Source organism: Enhydra lutris, unplaced genomic scaffold, assembly GCF_002288905.1.
Source record: "Enhydra lutris kenyoni isolate GAN:26980312 unplaced genomic scaffold, ASM228890v2 scaffoldscaffold8, whole genome shotgun sequence".
Taxonomy (NCBI): Eukaryota; Metazoa; Chordata; class Mammalia; order Carnivora; family Mustelidae; genus Enhydra; species Enhydra lutris.
Window position 1 is genome coordinate 10,838,319 of NW_019154092.1, and position 16,376 is coordinate 10,854,694.

The 16,376-nt window shown below is 37.3% G+C and overlaps 1 protein-coding gene across 1 annotated transcript in view; it reads left to right on the forward strand.

Moving 5' to 3' along the window:
- The window catches only part of LOC111142637 (L3MBTL4, histone methyl-lysine binding protein), a 378,206-nt gene that overhangs the window by 168,546 nt on the left and 193,284 nt on the right, over positions 1 to 16,376 (forward strand). Inside the window, exon 12 of the mRNA XM_022495947.1 lies at positions 4,398 to 4,512. Within this exon, the coding sequence (XP_022351655.1) occupies positions 4,398 to 4,512 (115 nt within the window). The remainder of the gene's footprint in view (positions 1 to 4,397; positions 4,513 to 16,376) is intronic.

The following is a 16,376-nucleotide window of genomic DNA, read 5'->3' on the forward strand; positions in this document are numbered from 1 at the left end:
CCAATCAAGATTTGACAGCTATCCAATACCACAGAAGGTTCCTTTTGTGCCCCATTGGGGCAGTTCTGCCTCCCACCTTCTCCCAGACAAACATGGATCTGATTTCTGTGGCTGTTCTCAAACTTCATATAAATGGAACAATACAGTATGCATTCTTTTGTGTCTGCCTTCTTTCTTTATGTGAGGTCTGTTTGATTGATGCATGATTATGCATGTATAAACAGACTGTCCCTTTCTGTTGGTGACTACTATTCATCTTATGCCCATACAACACTTACTTGTGAATAGGTGTTCATCTGTTGTTGGGTATTTGGGTGGTTTTCAACTTTTGACATTTTGAATGAAATTGAAAGGAACATTTGTTTACAAATGTATTTTCATCTTTTGGGTGGAATTGCCGGGAGTCACAGAGTAGGAACATCTTAAATCTATAATAAAATAACACAACATTTTCTAAAGTGATTGTATAATTTTCCAACCCTGCTGACATTGTATGAATGTTCTGGGAGCTCCACAGCCTCACCAGTAATTGATGTTGTCAGTCATTTAATTTGAGTCATACAAGTGGGTGTGTAGTATGTCTCATTTTGGTCTCTTTGATGAATAGTGAAGTTGAGAATTTTTTTATTTACTTATTGACCATTCATGAACCTTTTCTTCCATAGAGCATGATAAGTCTTTTGCTCATTTTTTTATTGGGTTGTCAAGTCTTTTGTCAGATAAATATAAATATCCTTGGCTTGGTTTTCCTTTTTATTAATGATGATTCTGAAGAATTTATTATGATTAAAATTGAGTTTATCAATTTGTCCTCTTCGGGTAATGCTGCTTATATGTTAAGAAATCCCCTAATATCCCAGTATCATGAAGATTTTAAGTTTCATCCTTGAGTTTGTTTTAGCTTTTTTTAGGTCTGCGGTCCATTTCAAATTAATTTTTATGTGGGAGGTGAGGTAGAATCAGCTAGCTAGTTTGGATTTTGTTCACATGTGGATATCCACTTGCTGTAGTATCATTTGCTGAAAATGCTGTTCTTTCCCTATTTAATAACCTTGTCATAGCCGTTGAAAAGCAGTTGAATGTGTACATATGTGTGTGTGTGTGTGTGTGTGTGTATGAATTGATATAATCTTTTCTGTTCCAGTAATGTATTTGCTTATCCTTAAGCCAAATGACACTGTCTTCATAACTGCAGCTTTACAGTAATTGTAGAAATCAGTTAAAATGGGTCTTTAAATTTGTTCATTTTTATTCCAAATTGTTGTCATTCCATCTGATAATACTTACCTTTCACTTGAAATATTTTCTATAATATTTCTTGCAGTGCAAATCTGTAGGTGAATATTTAATCAGGTTTTATTTATCTGAAAATTAATTTTACTCCTTTTTGAAGGATATTTTTTGTAATATATAAAATCTCAGTTGACAGTTTATTTCCCTTACTGCTTTAAAGATGTCATTTCATTGTCTTGTTGCCTTTTCTGTTTCTGATGAGAAGTTGGCTACATTCCTGTCATGTTCCCTGTATGTAGTATGTTATACTACTTTAGCTGCTTTCAAAGAATTTTCTTTTGTCTTTCATTTTTAGTGGTTTGTATTTATTTATCAAGATTTATTTATTTATTTGAGAGAGAGACAGGAGAGAGAGGAGGGGTAGAGGAGGAGGGAGAGAGAGAATCCACAAGCAGACTCCTTGCTGAGTGCAGAGCCCTGACTCGGAGTTTAATTCCAGGATCTGGAGATCATGACCTGAGCCAAAACCAAGAGACAGGCACTTAACCAACTGAGCAACTCAGGCACCCCATTTTTCTTTGTACTTATTATGCTTGGTTTTGCTGTTCTTCTTAAGATTGTAAATTGGCTTTTTTGACCAAAATAGGGAAATTTTGTTATTGTTATTTTCTTCAACTTTTGTCTGCTTTGACCATTATTCCCACTCCATTGTCTGTCTTCTCCTTCTGGACTCTAAATACATGTCTGTTAGGCCATCTGATTCTATCTTACAAGTACCTGAGGCTCTGTTTATTTTCAGAATTTTTTATTGTGTATGCTTTAGTTTAATAATTGCTATGAATCTGTTTTAATGTTCACTTATTCATTTTTCTGCCATGTCTAATCTGTTATTAAGCCTATTCAGAAACTTTTTATTTCTGCTCTTAAGTTCTAGAATTCTATTTGTTTCTATCTTACAGTTTCCATTTCCTTGCTGAGATTCCCTATCTGTTCCCTCATCAAGACCATTTTTCCTTTAGGTCCTTAAACTTTAATAGCTACTTAATAGCTTTAATAGCTACTTAAAAAGTTCTTGCCTACTAATTACATCTGGGCCATCACAGGGTCTATTTTTTAAAAAGTGAGTAAGGCTCACATTCACCTGCTTATTTGCATGCTAAATACATTTTTATTTTATGTTGGACATTATGAATGTTGCAGTGTTTGGATTTGGGAGAACTTGTTATGTCAGGCAGTTAATACTGATGGCTGTTCTTAAACTTGTTGAGGTTTGATTTTAGTCTTTTTTAGGGCTGGTCTAGAATACTCTAGGACATGGTTCTTATTGCAGAAGTATGGCCTTTTTGGTGTCTCAGTCAAATTCTCAAGGCGTTTTACGATCTCTGCACTCTGGTCTCTCCACTCTCCCAGTAAGTGTGACCTCTGCTATCTTCATTTTACTTGCAGCTCTGTATCAGATGTTCTCTTCTTCACTTCACCCTCTCACCTTGTGCAGGTACAGTCTAGCCAGTGACCAAGGTCTTGCAAAAACAAAAACAAACAAATAAAACCCCAAAGATTTCTGGGGTCAGTTCTCTCTAGTGTTTGTCCTCCAGTTTCCAGCTGCTTCACCAGCACTGAACTGCAATGTGTGTCTCCTCAACACAACAAGACTGCCTTTTCTCCACCTCTGTTGCTCTCAGGAAATTGTCCACAGGCTAACAGTGTCACAGGGCTGACATTTGTACTTAGAAATTCTGTTTCTGCAGTGCCTGTTGGCCAGTGTCTAAACACAGTCACTTCCTGTGTTTTGTCCAGCTTTATAGTAGCTGCTGGGAAAGGCCAGTCTGTCTCAGCCAGAAGCCTACATGTGGTAGAAATATACTTTTGAAAGTTTTTCTTAAGATATTGGTTCTCAAACTTCAGCACATACTAGATTCATCTGGAGGATTGGTTTACACACAGATTGTTAGGCCCTGTCTTTTAGAGTGTCTGATTCAGTGGGTTGAGTTCGGGCCCAGCAATCTGAATTTCTAACACGTGTCCAGGTGATGCAGGTGCTGACAGTCTGGGAACCAAACTTGGAGAACCACATGTTTAGAAAGATGGACCTTGAGAAGAAGTGTTGGACTCTATTTGGGATTTACTATGCACAATTTTACCCTTTTTTTCTTTTTTTTAGTCCTATGTCCTGTATAACAGACTTATGTTTCAGTTGGTTTATTATAATGCTTGCAATCATGCTCTTTTTATAAAAATTATGATTTTCATAAATTGTGGGGTTTTTTTCATTGAATGAGGGATGCACCATTTAATTGATAGAAACAGAAAATATATAAGAGAGTAAGTAGGTTTATTAAATATTGTCATTCTTATTTTTTTTTTTGCTTGCACAAATAATTTGGTTTGTTCATCCTGATAAGAAACTTACATAACATGAAGTTCGATAAGTTTCAGAAACAAGTGTGTGATTTTTGTTTCAGAAATCGAGCTTCATTTTAATTATTCTTGGACCTGTGTGTGTATGTGAGTTATATGTATGTGTGTTTTGTAGTTAAGATGCAAAATAGTGATAACCATTTGCTGGATTGCTGGACTTGAGCCATATCTCTTCCTCAGGTTTCCTGAAATCTCACCCCATTCTTTATAGCTAGCAAGAGCACTATTAATCCATCTACCTCAGCATATTCTGTCCTCTCCTTTACCTTCATTTCCAGTGGCTCTATCTCTCCTTGTTTGTCAGGATTTTGAAATTTATTGCTTTCTTTTATTCTATCTAATATCCATGCATTTCCCAATAGTATAACGCTGTACTGATGTCAAATTGATGACTCCTGTCCATGAAACTGACATAATTTTTGCAATGGCAGCCAGGAGAGAAAGTGTCTTCCCACCAGCATTACCGTATTTATTACTTGGTTGGGAAAATTGGTTGGTATTATCCCTTCAAATTCTAACCAATCTCTGACAGATTTTTTTTATTTACCAACTTTCGTTTCTCAGAAAAATTGGTACAACAGCCTTTGGTGGTTAGATTAAAAGCCTCTTTGATGGCACATTTTTAAAATATTCTAGTTGTAATGTATGATTATTATAATTGCAGTCTCAAATTCAGAGGTCTGTCTTCTAATATTTAGATATAGGCATAATGAAATACTAATTACTAAATACTAATTACTCAACAGGTTCATTTCGATGGCTGGGACCACAAATATGACTACTGGATGGATGCAGACAGCCCTGACATTCACCCGATTGGGTGGTGTGATATAACAGGGCATCCACTGGAAATCCCATATCGTGAGTATTTTGCTCTTTGTTGTTGATTTTTAAGTACTCAGCTTGAATTCTTACCTGAATGCTATTTTTTTCATGTCATTATAAGTATTTTATTTTATTTTTTTTAAAGATTTTATATATTTATTTGACAGAGAGAGATCACAAGTAGGCAGAGGCAGGCAGAAAGAGAGAGGAAGAAGCAGGCTCCCCGCTGAGCAGAAAGCCCGATGCGGGGCTCGATCCCAGGACCCTGGGATCATGACCTGAGCTGAAGGCAGAGGCTTTAACCCGCTGAGCCACCCAGGCGCCCCCATTATAAGTATTTTAAAAATAAATATCAGATAGGTGATTTGACTAATCAGTGTTATAGCTATGCTGCAATCTAATTATTCAGTTAAGCCTCAAAGGAGATACTTTATAAAGAAAAGTCATAATAATCATTAAAGAATTATTTTGATAGTGTTGTCTAGAAGAATCTTTATTTTCTACATTTTAGTTTGGAAAACTTAACCCATCTAAATCCATCTAATTTGCACCATTGATTTTTTGCTGAAGTGCATTTTGATTTTTTAAACATTCCATCTTAATTTTTTATAGATTAAATTTCAAATAGTTTTAGAATAAACAAATATTTTAAATTTCAGCAGTTAAAAAAACTTTAGTTGAAAAAAAAGTCAGCTGTTATGTTGGTATCTTCATTTCTTCTTCCTTTCCAGCTACTTAAAGTTAAGGAGGAAATTAACCACTCTAAATTTTAATGAGCCTTGAACCAAAATATCTTATTCTTTTGTCTGAAGGATTTCTTCGATCAGATTAGGCTGACATGACTAATAGCGGGTTCCAGACACATGTGCAGGCACTGCATTCTTTTGTTTGTTTTGTTCCCTCACTGACTCTGTGGCTCTCCCATTGGCTTCTTGGGATGAATCTAGCACATTATTCTGTTAATGAGACTGTCTTTCATTGAGCCAGCCCGATGATGCTTGAAGCGCAGCTCTAAAAGGACTAACAGCATCTTTGAAGTAATTCCTTGACTTCTTATAAAAGTGAGGAGAGGTCCTGACAATAATTCAACAGACATGTTTACCTTGTGGTAGGTGCTTCAAAAACGACAAAAAATCAATAAGGTACAGGTCCTTATGTAATGTAGAGTGCATTAGCCAGCATGGCATCTCTATATACAGAATGTAAAACCAGAGACCATGGTCAGCCCTGTGTTGGAGGGATGGTGTTAGTATTTGTGCTTTGTGGGGTTTTCCTGATTTCACTCTTTACTCCACCTGATTTCACTGCCCAATATGTCAAAGAGATGTTTCTCATTTTATGATAACTTCTCCTCTCCCCCCACTGACAAGCACACATACATCCTCATCATAGTAACATTCTCAAGGAGGAATGGTCTCAAGGAGTGGGGATGGGACAGCATTTCAGGGACAAAGACAGCTCTCTACACTCCCTCTCACTCGTTGCCTGCTTCTTTGTGAAGCCACTTAACTGTTTTCTGGAACAGAATGTCTCACAAGCATCCCAAAGTCTGTGGATCAAGCTGAACTTCATCCCAAACCAAAACCAAAACCAAAACAAAACAGACAAAAAAACACAAAACTTGCCTTTCTACTGTAGTTCCTACTTGATTTCAAAGTTCTTACTTCTTTTTTATTTTATTTATTTATTTATTTTTTTTTTTTAAAGAACAGGCAGGGGGCAGAGAGAAAGGGAGAGAGAATCTTTTTTTTTTTTTTTTAATTTGATAGACAGAGATTACAAGTAGTCAGAGAGGCAGGCAGGAGGGAGAGGAGGAAGCAGGTTCCCCGCTAAGCAGAGAGCCCGATACGGGGCTCGATCCCAGGACCCTGGGATCATGACCCGAGCCGAAGGCAGAGGCTCTAACCCACTGAGCCACTTAGGCGCCCCTCTTTTTTATTTTTTATTATGTTATGTTAGTCACCATACAGTATGTCATTAGTTTTTGATGTAGTGTTCCAAGATTCATTGTTTGCATATAACACCCAGTGCTCCATGCAGTACTTGCCCTCCTTAATACCCATCACCAGCCTCGTGTACCCCCCCACCCCTCTCCCCTCTAAAGTGCCTACTTCTTCTTCTTTTTTTTTTTTTTTAAGATTTTTTATTTATTTGACAGATCACAAGTAGGCAGAAAGGCAGGCAGAGAGAGACGGGAGGGAAGCAGGCTCCCCGCTGAGCAGAGAGCCCGATGCAGGGCTCCATCCCAGGACCCTGAGATCATGACTTGAGCGGAAGGCAGAGGCTTAACTCACTGAGCCACCCAGGCGCCCCATAAAGTGCCTATTTCTTAAGCAGAGTCATTCTGGACTTTGTTCCTCCTTATCCCTTCCTTACCCACATATACAATCAGTGACCAACTCTTACTGATTTTCTTACTTAATTTCTCCAAAATCTATCTCTGACCCCTGCCTGCTCCCTCCCAATGCCATTGCTTTTGCTCTATCATTATAGTTATGCAGTGTACTAGTTAGTGAGTTACACAAATCGTCCTGACAAGCCAAAATAGATCTCAAAATTCAAGCTCTAGAGGCAATATAGCCTGCTTATTAGAAGTGTGGAATCTGGAGTCAGAATGCTTGCATTTGAATCTCAGTTCTGCTGCTTACTTAGCAGTGTGACTCTCTGTGCCCATTTCCTCATGTAGAAAATGAAGATAATATTAGTCTGCCTATCTCAAAAATTTGTAATGATTAAATGGGATAAATACACACATAATACCTCAAAAACTACCCAACCAGTAGTATGCACTGATTTAATGTTGGCTATCAGGAAATGATAAAATATTCTATAGATTTTCATTTTTATATGAAAATATATGAATTATTAAGGATTATGAAACTTGAAATTATGCTAAAATTAATACAAGTAGAGTTTTCCAAATACTTTAATTTCTTTCTTCTGTCCTTTCTTTCTATTCATTTATTTATATTTATTATTGAATTATAGGTGACATACAGTATTATATTAGTTTCAATTATACAACACAGTGATTTGACATTTATATACACTACAGAATAGTCATTATAAGCCTAGTTACTGTCTGTGACTTCAGTTACAGTTATACAGTTATAAAGTTATTATAATATTATTGGCTACATACCCTATGCTGTATTTTGCATCCCTGTGACATATTTTCTAACTGGGAATTTGTACCTCTTAATCTCCTTTACTTACTTCACCCATTCCCCCAATTCCATTTACTTCAGCAACCACCACTTTGTTCTCTATATTTATGCGTCTATTTCTGTTTTGTTTTGTTTGTTTGTTTAGATTCCACATATAAGTGATATTATATGGTATTTGTCTTTCTCTGAGTTATTTAACTCAGCATAATATGTTCCAGGTCCACTCATGTTGTTATAAATGGAAAGTTTTTATTCTTTTTATGGCTGAGCAATATTCCACTATCTATACCTATACACCACATCTCTGTATCTGTTCATCTGTTGATGGGTTGCTTCTGTATCTTGGCTACTGTAAATAATGGTGCTAAAAAATGTAGGGGTGCATATCACTTTTTTGAATTATTGTTTTTGTTTTCTTCAGATAAATACCCAGAAGTGGAAATGCTGGCTACTACGGTAGTTCTATTTTTAATTTTTTGTGGAACCTCCATACTGTTTTCCACAGTGGCTGCACTAATTTACATTCCCACCAATAGTGCAGGAGTGTTCTCTTTTCTCTACACCCTTGTCAGCACTTGTTATTTCTTGTATTTTTGATACTAGCCATTCTGATTAGTGTGAGGTGACATCTCATTGTGATTTTTTTTTAAATTTATTTTCAGCATACAGTATTCATTATTTTTGCACCACACCCAGTGCTCCATGCAATCCGTGCCCTCTCCAATACCCACCACCTGGTTCCCCCAACCTCCCACCCCCCACCCCTCCAAAACCCTCAGATTGTTTTTCAGAGTCCATAGTCTCTCATGGTTCACGTCCCCTTCCAATTTCCCTCAACTCCCATCTCCTCTCTAAGTCCCCTTGTCCTCCATGCTATTTGTTATGCTCCACAAATCAGTGAAACCATATGATAATTGACTCTCCCTGCTTGACTTACTTCACTCAGCATCATCTCTTCCAGTCCCGTCCATGTTGCTACAAAAGTTGGGTATTCATCCTTTCTGATGGAGACATAATACTCCATAGTGTATATGGACCACATCTTCCTTATCCATTCGTCCGTTGAAGGGCATCTTGGTTCTTTCCACAGTTTGGCGACCGTGGCCATTGCTGCTATAAATATTGGGGTACAGATGGCCCTTCTTTTCACTACATCTGTATCTTTGGGGTAAATACCCAGTAGTGCAATGGCAGGGTCATAGGGAAGCTCTATTTTTAATTTCTTGAGGAATCTCCCCACTGTTCTCCAAAGTGGCTGCACCAACTTGCATTCCCACCAACAGTGGAAGAGGGTTCCCCTTTCTCCACATCCTCTCCAACACATTGTTTCCTGTCTTGCTAATTTTGGCTGTTCTAAGTGGTGTAAGATGGTATCTCAATGTGGTTTTAATTTGAATCTCCCTGATGGCTAGTGATGATGAACACTCATTGTGATTTTGATTTGCATTTCCCTGATGACTAGTGATGTTAAACATCTTGCCATGTGTCTCTTGGCCATCGGTATGTTTTCTTTGGGAAAATGTCTATTGAGGTCTTCTACCCATTTTTTAATTGGGTTGCTTGGGTTTTTTTGGTGTTGGTTGTCTGAGTTATTTATATATTTTGGATATATATATATATATTTTGAATACTTATTGAGTATACTATTTGCATATATTCTTCTCCCATTCAGTAGGCTGTCTCTTCATTTTACTAATGATTTCCTTCCCCATGCAAAAGCTTTTTAGTTAGGTGCAATCTCATTTCTTTATTTTTGCTTTGGTTGCCCTTGTCTGAGGATAAAAATCCAAAAATAATATTGCTAAGAACTATGTTTAAGAGTTTGCTGCCTATGTTTTCTAGTATTTTTATGATTGTACGTTTATATTTAGGTCTAAATGTATAGTTTTATCCCCCTGTAATTGATTTCTAGTGTTTAGAAAAAAATGCTTCTTATGATTTTTAGTCTTCTTACATTCTTTGAGATTTGTTTGTGACTTAACATGTAATCTATTTTAGACAATGTTCCATTTGCACTTAAAAAGATTATATATTCTGGATGGAATGTTCTGAATATATCTATTAGGTCTATCTGGTCTAAAGTGTTGTTTAAAACCACTGTTTCCATATTGATTTTCTATCCATTGATGTAAGCAGGGTATTAAAATTTCCTACTATCATTGTAATACCATCAGTTTTTCCCTTATGTCTGTTAGCATTTACTTTATATATATTTAGGTGATTCTATGTTGGGTACATACATATTTATAATTGTACTATCCTTTTGTTGGTTTTAACTCCTTATTATTACGTGATGTGTTTTTGTCTCTTGTCATAACCTTTATTTTTTTTAAAGATTTTATTTATTCATTTGACAAGAAAGAGAGAGAGAGATCACAAGTAGGCAGAGAGGCAGGCAGAGAGAGAGGGAGAAGCAGGCCCCCTGCTGAGCAGAGAGCCTGATGTGGGGTTCGATCCCAGGACTCTGAGATCATGACCTGAGCTGAAGGCAGAGGCTTAACCCACTGAGCCACCCAGCCGCACCCATAATCTTTATTTTAAAGTTTGTTTTCTCTGATGTATGACAGGGGTATTGCTACATCTTTTCTTTTCTACATCATTTCTTTTCTTTTCCATATGTATGTAATATATCTTTCCATTCTTTTACTTTCATACTTTCTTTATGTGTTTTAGGTCAAAAGTAAGTCTGTTATAGGCAGCATATAGATGGATCCTGTTTCGTTTTGTTTTGTCCATTCAGCCCCCTTTTGTCTTTTATTTTTTTTATTTTTTTAAAGGTTTTATTTATCCATTTGACAGAGAGAGGGATCACAAGTAGGCAGAGAGGCAGGCAGAGGGAGAAGGGAAGCAGGCTCCCTGCTGAGCAGAGACCCTGATGCAGGGCTCGATCCCAGGACCCTGAGACCACGACCTGAGCTGCAGGCAGAGGCCCAACCCACTGAGCTAGCCAGGCACCCCCCCCACTCCAAGTTTTAATTGGGCATTTAGTCCATTTACGCTTAAAAGAAATTATTGATAGATATGTACTTATTGCTATTTTCTTAATTATTTTTTGGTTGTTTTCATAGTTCTCTGTTTCTTTCTTCTCTTATTCTTTTCCATTGTGGCTTGATGACTTTTGTTAGTGTTATATTTGGACTTTTTTTCTTTATCTTTTTGTTTATGTATTATAGGTTTTTGTTTTGTGATTACCATGAGGTTCATATGAATACCCTGTGTATACAGCAGTCTATTTAAAGTTGATGGTCACTTAAATTTGAACACATTCTACTGATTACTCCCTCTACTTGTGTTTTGTGTTTTTAACATATATTATTTTGTGTATCCCTTGACTAGTATTGTAGATATAGTTTTACTTCTTTTGTCTTTCAACCTACATGGTAGCTATATTAGTATTTAATCAGTGACCTTTACTATGTTTGCTTTTTTTTTTTTTAATTTATTTATTTGACAGAGATCGCAAGTAGGCAGAGAGAGGAGGAAGCAGGCTCCCTGCTGAGCAGAGAGCCCGATGCGGGACTCGATCCCAGGATGCTGGGATCATGACCTGAGCCGAAGGCAGAGGCTTTAACCCACTGAGCCACCCAGGTGCCCCTACTATGTTTGCTTTTAGCAGTATGAATTTTTCTTTCACAATTTTCTTCTATTTATGGCCTTTTCTTTTCTGCTGGAAGAAGTCCTTTTAAACATTTCTTGTAAGGAGGTTTAGTGGTGATGAACTTCTTTAACTTTTGTTTGGGAAACTCTTTCTCCTTCAATTCTGAATGATATCCTTTCTAGGTAGAGTATTCTTGATTGTAGAATTTTTCCTTTCAGTTTAACTACATTCTGCCACTCTCTTATGGTCTGCAAAGTTTCTGCTGAAAAATCAGCTCATAGTCTAATATATGTTCCCTTGTGTGTAATTACTTGATTTCTCTTGCTGCCTTTAAGATCACCTCTTTAGGGGCACCTGGGTGGCTCAGTGGGTTAAAGCCTCTGCCTTTGGCTCAGGTCATGATCTCAGGGTCCTGGGATCGAGCCCTGCATCGGGCTCTCTGCTCAGCGGGGAGCCTGCTTCCTCTTCTCTCTCTGCCTGCCTCTCTGCTTACTTGTGATCTTTGTCTGTCAAAAAAATAAATAAAATATTTAAAAAGAAAAAAGATCACCTCTTTATTTTTAATTTTTTTACCTTATTTATTATATGTCTTGGTATGGACCTCCTTAGGTTCCTCTTGTTTGGGGTTCTTTGTGCTTCTTGGACCTGGGTGTCTGTTTCCTTCTCCAGGTTAGGGAAGATTTCAACTATTATTTCTTCAAGTAAGTTTTCTTCCCCCTTTTCTCTCTCTCTTCCTTCTGGGACCCCCATAATGTGAATGTTAGTTTCTTGTTACATAGGTCTCTTAAATAGTCTCTTCCCAATTGCTGGTCCATTCTCCTGCATCCTCTAATCTGATGGTGATTCTGTCTAGTGTAATTTTCCTTTCAGTTATTTTATTCTTCAGCTCTATTTAGTTATTTTTTTATTTCTTTTTTGAAATTCTAATTGTATTCATCACTTTTTTCAAGTGTGGTATCTTTATGACCATGACTTTGAACTCTTTATCAGGTAGGTTCCTTATCTCTGTTTCATTTAGTTCTTTTTTTGAGGTTTTGTCTTATTCTTTTTTTTTTTTTTTCTTTTTTTATTCTTATTCTTTGTCTTATTCTTTCACTTGTTCTTTCTCTGTCTCTTCATTTCGCCTGCCTATCTGTGTTTGTTTCTATGTAATTAGGTAGGTCAGCTATGTCTCTCGGTCTTAAAGGGGTGGATGTATGTAGAAGGTATCCTGTGGGGCCCAGAAACACAATCCTCCCTGCTCAGCAAAATCATGTAGTCCAGGCATGTCCTCTATGGGATGCATGTGTCTGGACTGTGACTGTTGCTGATACACTGGTGGGCAGTGCTGGTACCCTCCCTTAAGGGAGAGAGACATTTTGGGGTGCATCAGTCCAGGCTGAGGCTGCTCACCATGTGTGGTAGGGCTGGAGATGCTTTGGAAGGACATCTCTGGATTTCCTGGTCTTGGTTCTGGTTCTGCAGTACCTGCTTCTGGGAGTTGCTTTCAGTGGGTGCAAGTCCCAGTGTGGGTGTGGTGGGGGTATGGTGGGGGTGGGAGCCACACTGGCGGCTATGCCAAACCCAGTTGAGGCTTCTTGCAATTGTGGTAGGGTGGGAGCTGGTTTGGAGTGGCATCTGTGGGGGTGGGCATGTTGGTCTGGGCAGACCTGCGGGGGAACACCCGGCCATGATGAGTAGCAACAGCACGGAGGATGGACAGTGTCAGAAATGATACCTGCCAGCTGTCAGTCAACATGGCAGAAGGAGAGTAAGAAAAATGGTGCCCCCTCTATGCGTCTGTTCCTAGAGAAAGTGCCTACGGATCCCTGTCCCTGTGGCACATGTCCTAAGATTAGTCAGTAAATCTCCCTGTATGGTTAAGGTACTTCTTAAATTGTTGCCTCTGTGCTGGGTCTCAGAGTGAGTATTCTGTGCATATGCACTTTAAGAGTACAGTCTTGGTTTCTTATAGGTCTTTAGCTCTTCTAGAGTTAATTAAGCCTTGCTCATTAGCACGGTTAGACATTATGGGGGCTCCTCTTCTTGGTGTATGGTCCTCAGGGCAAGGGTGTCTGATACAGGGCTTGGACTTCTCGCTCCTCAGAGATAACCTCTGTGTTTGTGATACCCTTCTGGCTTGTGGGTTGTTGTGTTGGGGACCACTTCTTTGCCCCCCGACCTATCTTTATGTGGCTTTTGAAATGTATCGTCAGTTGTCTGGGACATCTGGGTGGCTCAGCTGGTTAAGTGTCTGTCTTCCGTTCAGGTCATGATCCCAGGGTTCTAGGATTGAACCATGTGCCCAGACCCCTTCTCAGTGGGGAGTCTGCTTCTCCCTATGCTCCCCTCCCACCATTGTGCTTTCTATCTCTCAAATAAATAGATAAAAACTTTAAAAATATATCTTTAGTTGTCAGTTTTTCTTAAGTTTGACCTCCATATGTTCTTGACAATATTACAAAATTCCCGTTTTGTGTTCACACTTAGGTCATTGGAATCTTTATAATTTGGGGAAATTGGTGCCTTCATTTGGTCTTGATATTCTTTTACTGCTGTGCTTATTTTTCTGTTTAAATTTTTTGATAAATCATTAATATAGATTATTATATGTTGCTTGGTTGACACTCTGGCTTATAATTCTTTATATCTGGACCATTAGTGTTTTAATTTTTAAATATGTAGACTTTAAAACATGGTTATAATATGAATAAATATATATCATCCATGCCTCTATTGTTAAAGCAAAAATATTCTCACACACGTACACATGCCCACACACACAGTATTACTCCAAAACTTATTCTGTTACTTCTTTATTTATCATTAAAATTTTCCCCCCACTGGAAACTAGAAAAAGTGGTTGGTCTAGGTATCTAACAAAATGGAGTGAGAGGGTGTAGTGTTGATGATTGCAAAAGATATAACTATCTTTTCTGATTTTTTTCCTATAATTATATAAAACCCAAATCTAATGTTATTATCTCTATTCTTTTTTTATTGAAGTAAAGTTAACATTATGTTTCTGAATTCTTTTTTTTTAACTCAATTTAATGAACATATAGTGTAGTACTAGTTTCAGAAGTAGAATTTAGTAGTTCTATCAGTTGCATATAACACCCAAAGGTCATTCTCTTCGAGTTCATTGTTGGCATTCACTGTCTTCCAGACTCCTTTTCGTGTGCACAAGGCACTTCACAATCTGTGCTTTGCTCACTGCCATGCTTACTCTTCCAGAAGCAGAATTATTTCATTTACACTGAATGGAATTACTCAGAGTGCCTTGAACATTGACCTCATAAGATTTTGAAGCCAAGACATCACCTTTCTATGCATACCTCCATATCTTAGCTTTCTTTACAGAAAAATCACCTCCTCAGTTTGTGTCAAATCTCTGTGTGGTGAGAAGCTGGCAGGAGCACTTGCTCCACAGTATGAATTACACCTAACATCTTGGCTCTTATCCTGTCTTTTATGGATTATATTTGTACAGTCAACCACATCAAATCAACTTTTATTGCCAAGTGCTACATTAAGTCAAAAAGTTGTTTTTATTTACTCATATAATTCAAACTGAACTTGTTATGTCCAGGATCTTTGAAAATCAGATCAAAGTAATTATATCTTGTAAATAGATCTGTAAAACCACACAGAGCATTTTCTCATCTGTGAGCAAATATAAGAGACTTTATTTTTAATTTGCAAGTATTTTTAAGGTATTTTTAGATATTTTAACTGTCATATATTTTTTACACTCTTGTTTTACTTTTGTTATATTTATGTGACTCAACAATTGCCTTCAGTACTTTATTATATATGATATATTAGATTTACAGATCAAACATTGCAAAAAGTACTGAAAGTTTAGAGTTTGGGAAAAAAAAATCTTAGGAATTATCTGATCTACTCTACCATTTTATGGAGGCAGAACCTGACTTGAACTTTATCTATTTTATCCATTTGCTCCAGTGAAATTTTACAAAAAGTATCAACGCAGGTTGTATACTAGTAGTATTCTGTGAAAATAAGCGCAATTAAAAGAAAATATGAGGAAGACAGTTTTCTAATCTATTATTCTCATCTGTTTCTCATTATGGAGACTTTTCCTTTGACTCTTTTCCAACATATTTATAGCTCAGTATTATAATAAATGCTTTGGAAACAAAGGAAGAAAAATACATATAAATTATTTCTTTCTTCCATGAACTTCCAATTTATGTCTGAGGGAACTGTAGTTTGCAGATGTATGAAACAGAATAAAATCATATAGCTGCCTAAGAATGAGTACAAACTAAATCTACATTGCTATGTTTTTAAATGTGGTTTTAAATACAGAGCAGAATGACATAGGGCTAGTTCAGCCAGGTCTTTTAGAATGGTATTGATCTAGGCCCAGAAGAGAACAAAGGTCCTGAACCAGTGGAGGGAGCATGGTGGCCTCTTTAGAGATGGAAATGGCACAAGCACAAGTAAGATTAGAATTTGTTGGCTATCATACAAATTTTATTAGAATTAAAATTGAATTTTTATATTTTAATAGTTTTCTAAGTGAGTGGTAGTCACTCTAGTCACTCTAGTGTCTGTTTTTCTTCTTCTTCTTCTTTTTTTTTTTTTTTTGAGAGAAAGGGGGTGGGGGAGGGGCAGGAAGAGAGAGGATCCCAAGTAGACTCCCCACTCAGCATGGAGCCCAAAGTAGGGTTCAGTCTCACAACCCCTTAGATCATGACCTGAACTGAAATCAAGAATTGGATGTTTAACCTACTGAGCCACACAGGTGCCCCATTTCTACTTTTGTAAAGCCATTTAATCAATTTATTTATACTTACTGAAGAAATTGAACCAAGATATAATACATGTGATAGCCCAAGCTTCTGCAAAAATGATCATACAGTATATTTTTGCCAAGACCAAATATTCAATAATTCATAGCATTTAGTCTCTAAGACCTAATATAAGTTATTGAAAAGGTAACTGTGAAAAGCCACTTGAGAGTGAAAAATTGAAAGTTCCCATTCAGATGACAAGAGCGCCAGTTTGTATGGCCAGGGAAGGAATTCTTTTTAGCTGCCACTCCCAGCCACAGATGCTCACCTGCAGTTCACCCTGTATTCCACTATCAGATTAAACTCTCTGTTTCTCATGCCGTGAGGGCAGAA